General features: G+C 37.1%; 1 protein-coding gene across 1 annotated transcript in view; it reads right to left on the reverse strand.

The window, feature by feature from the left end:
- Positions 1-1,107: 1,107 nt before the first annotated feature.
- The window catches only part of LOC140329070 (XK-related protein 6-like), a 15,796-nt gene continuing 10,636 nt past the window's right edge, over positions 1,108-6,267 (reverse strand). The window contains exon 2 of the mRNA XM_072409144.1: positions 1,108-3,549. Within this exon, the coding sequence (XP_072265245.1) occupies positions 2,585-3,549 (965 nt within the window). The 3' untranslated portion in view covers positions 1,108-2,584. The remainder of the gene's footprint in view (positions 3,550-6,267) is intronic.

The raw sequence follows: 6,267 nt of genomic DNA on the forward strand, positions 1-6,267 counted from the left end.
ATTATGTTTTTTTTCTTCTTTCTGTAAAAAGTTTTCTCTTCACACAATGACCGATGGGGTCAACAACTTTGAACATTTTTGTAAAGTGAGTATGATATTTTAAGTGTTACTGCCTTTATGTCATCTAAAACAAAAAATGGAATCAAAAGATAAAAAAACCTTAATAAAAAAGTGAAAAAAAAAAAAAACATAAAAATTTAATATAAATAAAAATGATAATAAATAAATACATTGTAAACAAGGTAAATATACACAACGAGCCTGTAAACATAAAAAATATATCATTTTTTTCTCTGCATTACAGGACCTTAGATAATAATTTAGGAATGTCTGGCTCCAATTAAAGCCTTTTTAATGGTATTTTTGGTATACGGACTACGTTTCTGAAAAAGCAGCCCTTGATCAAATGGATTATGAATTATCATATTATCTGCAGAGAAGTAGCAGGTACATACAAAAAAAATACTTATAATATATATATATATATATATATATATATATATATTATTATTTTTTATACCAGGAACATCCAATAAAAAAAAACTACGTTTCTGAAAAAGCAGCCCTTGATCAAATGGATTATGAATTATCATATTATCTGCAGAGAAGTAGCAGGTACATACAAAAAAAATACTTATAATATATATATATATATATATATATATATATTTATTATTATTTTTTATACCAGGAACATCCAATAAAAAAAAAATAATTTTCATTTTCTCAATTTTTAAAATGCTGTATCACTTTGTCAAATAACTAGAACTTTGAAGTTATAAAACCGAAGCAACAAACGAGACAAATCATTGACAAGTGTTGAACGACTCCCTAGCATAGCTCAACATCGGTTCAAGTCACAGATAATTCTCCCATCGATAACTTAAAAAACTCAAACGAAACTCTTTCAATTGCACACACAGGAAAGACTTACATTATTTACTTAAATATACTCTCTGTATATATGTATTTATATATATTTATATAACTTTTTTTATTTGTTTTTTTTTTGCCAAGTAGAGCGAATGTGGGAAAAGATGCCCTGAATAAAGATGGCCGTTTAAAGGAGCAATACTCTAGATTACAAAATTGAATACTGAGGTTGAAAAAATGAAAAAATAATAAAATAAAATCATAAACCAGCAAGGTTATTAGTACCGTACTAGGATAAAATATTTTGTGCACATATTGGAACAAAACAAAAAACATATATAAAAGGAGACAAGAAAAAAAAATTATCATGAACAACTAAACATAATACAGTTGTTAAGGTTAACAAATAAAATAAATAAATTATCCTTCAGAACTGCAGGTCTAAGAATAAAATAAATATATAGATATATATTTCTTTTAATATATAGCAGCAGTCTTAATCATTTCTGTCATATACACACTGTACAAAGGAGAATTAGTTCACTGCAGTTCTTGAATGCACCAAGTTGTATGTGAAGGGTCTTTAGCCAATCACAAATGAAAGTACAAAGCACCAGTAATTGTTTGATCTCTGTAAGTTAGAGGAAACGTAACACCTAAACAACCTGTTGACATAAAAACACAAAAAATAATTAAAAAAAAAAAATTAGCACTGGATATTACCTTAAGGCTCAGATTTAATATGACACACAAACAGGACCTTAGTGGATAATTGGAACACAACGGCTTAAAATAAAGTAAAAAAAAAAAAATATGCAGTCACCAACCAAGTATTGTGCCTTTAAATTGTCTTCGTTCTTTTTGCTACCATGCTGAGTTTAATTATTACTGAATTTTTGAGTAGGTAATAGATTTTTTTGTTTTTTTTTTTGGTGTTCGATCATAGGTCAACTGTTGCTGTTTTTTTTTTCCTTTTCATTTATTTGTTTTTGGAAGTAAAAATTGGTATTACTATGTGAATTCAGTGCAAGCAGAATACAGCTGACCATCACATAGCGACCGTCCAAGATCCCGCCTTCCTCGCGTTAACCCTTTGGCTGTTGCAGGAGAGGCCAGCAGTGAAAGGGTTACGCAAGAGCCGGACCTCTATGTCCTCTCGGTGTGTGTGTGAGATGACACGTCGGGGGGTCGTGTTCAGTCTCGGCTTGCGCCTCCGGACCTCATGAAAGTAGCCAGTCGACAAAAGAAAAAAAAAAAAGAATAAAAGGCTTGATCTCGTTCCTGACTACCACCACCGATTTTGCATTAGAGAGAGAGAGGTGACAGTAGTTAATGAAACTCAGCACCAAAAGGGCATAAGGCAGTTGAAGGTTAGTTTTTTGTTTTTTTGTTTTTATTTCTTATCAGCACCAATCCCATAAATTCTCTACACTTGGTGTATAATGTATAAAATATGGAGTGGAGACAACTTTTCCCCACCCCGGACCGTAGCGTGGATGGTTCAATACTGTTTTCTCTTATGTAGAACAAAGAAAAGTCTTCTTTTTTTTCTTTTTTACTTACAAAACATAGAGAATATTCTTTGTATACCTACAGCAATCAGAAATAAAGCTCTTGGCAAGCTTTCTTTCTTTTGTGTAATTTTCTTTTCGATAAGCTGTGTTTTTTTTTTTCTCGTAAACAAAAATAAGGTTCCTCTGAAGGTAGAGCATTAAAGAGAAGACTCATACTGTAGAAGCTCATACAAGAGAGGACCGTCTCTATATCTAATACCTACAGCTGAGGGGGTGATATATTGAAGAATGTTGATAGTCCTCCTTAATCGTCTGTCCACGAAATGGGCATCCCAGGCTGGGTATCTTTTTCTTGGCATGTCGATCTTTATGAGGGGCCCTTCTGGGTAATAAGGGCGCCCGGATGGAGTAGATGGCACCATTGGTCTCACCTGGAAAACGGGCAAGCATGTGTCAGTTGCTAGATCATCCTGTTGCTCCACCACTGCTCTGGTGGGCGTTGCCTGGGCCCCCCGGTGCCCAGGGGTTTGTGGCGTCATGGGCTCAACGTCAGGAGGCAAAGGAATGCCCCAGAGCAGCTCGGCGCAACAGGAGCTGGCAAATATCTTAGCTCGCGGCCCCATGGGATGCAACACGCCGTAATACAGGAGCATGCATGCAATCCCGGCGGCGAAACTAAGAAAAACACAACACAGTGCTGGCACAGCATAGGAGTCAGTTGTGTTAGGATCTCTGTAGAAATACCACAGGAACGTCAAGGCAGCGTTCTCTGTCAGGATAACAGTGTAATAAGCAAACATTCTATATCGAGTCCGGCCTTCTTTCACGTTAAACCAGCAAAAGATGTACACGATTCCTACCACCATGTTGAAGAGGACCTCCTCCCACTTAGACATACAGAAGTCCGTCCCACCTTGAATGATCCAGAAGGCCATGATGCACCAGTGGACCACTACAAAGATCCCAAAATAGAGCTGGAAGATTGAAGCAAAGAGCGCAAAAGAGATAACACGGGATGATATGGTGAAGAGTCGCCAGAAGAGGTGGATGAGAGCCCCTCGATAGCTCATGCTCTTCTTGTCATCCCGGGAGTCCCGTAGAAGCTTGTGATAGGAGGCTAGCACCCAAGCTAGGGACATCAGAGAGGCCACAGAGGAGACACCTGCCAGAAGACAGCCATAGAAAAGGCTTAGGAAGATTACATTATTGACATAAAATATCACATACTGCCCACCAGTACCAGTACCCAAGTACCAGTACCATTGGCCAGTACAATAGAACTCAACTCATTGGAAGCTTTAAGGGTACAAACTGATGTATTGTATTGACACTAAAGTGAAGTTAAAAACAGATAACATCAAACATCTGCCATCTTTACTATAAATGTCAAAATTTTAATTCATCCAGATCATGGTACATCTACCATTGGGCCTTCATATACAGCTGGACTTGTTCTTTAATACTGTTCAAGCTTCACGGCTCATCCATGTAGCTTCCTCTAATGAGTGTCAAAGCTGATACTGATTGTCCAAGAATAAGGAGGTAGAGTGGAAGCTTTGACACCTTTGAATGCTTTGGCCACCCACATATAAAGTTGCTTTTTATATCCCCACCTTGGTGACATGGCAACAATTCACCCATGTAACAAGAACAATTACCACCTGTTCCATGCTTCATGGATTAGATTATGTCATTAGAACAGGATGGTTTCATGCTTGTTCCCTTGTTCATGGACAGTCATCATTTGCCTTGACACAATCAATGGACAATGGATGGAGGTAAGTTATCTGCGTGGCTATAAAAGCCGGGGCATGTTCTTGGCACTTAAAGTTGACGGAACTAGTTGGATAAGCAGCAAAACATTTCCAACATTACAGAAGAAAAATCTAAGCCTAATATAATATTTGTATCAACTTATTAATAATAAAAAACAATATTTTACAGGAGATATACATACACATATACATAAATGAATTGGTACCTTCTTCAATACATGGAAATCCAACAGTGGGATTACCAAGACCCATCCATAGAGATGTCCAACCAACCTTAACTTTCTCCTCATGGTTTGTGTAGCATCAACTATGCAAATGTATAAAGCCTAATCATGTAAATTCCAACAGTCCTACCTATATTTCACCAGTGAAGGTTCTCATTTATCCATATCATGGTGAAGCTGGCATTTTTTAGCCTATATTGAAAGTTGTTCTGTAATGTTGTAGACCACCACTCATCCATATGGCTCAGTTCTAAGGAGTGTTTTGGAAAATCGTCATCTGTCTTGACAAATTTGTTGGCTGGCTTGGAAGAAGGCGACTAAGTAGAGTTGCCCTTGTGGATTTAAATGTTGGGTATGTTCCTGGCACTAGATATAAAGGATCTACTTGGTTAGGTTGTGAATCGTCTTTATCATTATAGGACAAGCCCCAATGAGTGTGGCTTATGACTGCTAGTTCAATGCATCCAACGGTGTCATATTGCCCTTTCATACCTAAAGCCTAGGTGCCTAGGCCAATGTTAATGTCAATTTTTTGCTGCTTGATCCAGAAAATTATCATAAAAAGTTAGAAGTAAGTGAAAAACATCTTTTTTTCGTTACAGCCCCACAGATATCCAATACAATACATAACAATTATTTTTAAATATTTCAATAATAAATAGGCAGAGAGAGCTAACGATATCAATGCAATCGAACAGTTTTAGAAGAACCATATCTGAAGGGTTAAAGGTTATGATCATTTCATATATATTGAGCCATGCATTGTCCCTGACAATTAAAATTTCCTGGAGCTCCCCTTTAAATAAATGGGCTTACCATAGAATTGTGATGTGGTATGATATAGGCCTGAACACAGCCACTAGATGGCGCTCCAACACAACACTACTACATTACAAATCAAGAATACAATTCGTAAATTCGAAAATCCATTAATTTTAAATAGAAATGAAATTTGCCTTTTGCTTTATATGCAAAATGAGTATAAAATTCACTGCAGTTTAGTATATGGTGGGAGTCTTGGGGTACTGATGAGCCCATCAATCTGAACGTTAGTCATTAATATGATCACAGTTGGTTAGAAAAAGTTAAAACATTGACATTCTGTTCTTGAAATTCAAATTCTCTTATATGTAGCCATTTGGAAGACCTCACTTCCCTACGGAAAACCAATTTTTGTCACCTTCCCACCCCCAGCTTGCTGATTGGATAATAAAGGACCACCAGTACAATGATGAGCCCATCCCTTTGCGTTTGATATTTAGAATATTGATCTAACACTTGATATTGAGATCATCAGGATTTGCCCAACATTTTATTCAATGCATAAAATGTGATTAAACATTCATATTCTGTATGACAGATGCGGACATGATCGGTGTTCTCCCCCGCCCCTTATAACAGGGCGGACCACCCGGCATTTTGCAGTGACCACCTGGCTGTTTTTGGGTGATTACTGAAAAGTTGGATCACAATACAAGGGCCACCACCCGCCTACAGCTTCTTCCCACCCAGCCTAAAAGTATGTCTGGGGAGGATACTAGAGAGCGGATTCTTTTGAATTCTTCCATGCGTTCTTAATACAACTGTATTAAAATTTGTGTTTGAATTCTGATGCCCTACAAATTTTCCTAGGTATTTTTGTCAAAAATGTTTCCCAAATGGATACAGCGTTTGAATGACTGGCCCGTGGCCCTTTGGACACTTGTACCCTGAAGCTCCAGCCACTAATGCTAGGCCCATCATTTCTTAGTATTTCTGGCAAAACTGTTGTTGGACAACTAACTGGTTGGGTGTACTGGTGGTGCCACCACCTAAAACTGGGAATATTTTTTTCTGATGGGTTAACACGAAACACGGCTTTCAGGGAGGTTAGAAATTGAT

This window comes from Pyxicephalus adspersus, chromosome 4 (genome assembly GCF_032062135.1).
Source record: "Pyxicephalus adspersus chromosome 4, UCB_Pads_2.0, whole genome shotgun sequence".
Classification (NCBI taxonomy): domain Eukaryota; kingdom Metazoa; phylum Chordata; class Amphibia; order Anura; family Pyxicephalidae; genus Pyxicephalus; species Pyxicephalus adspersus.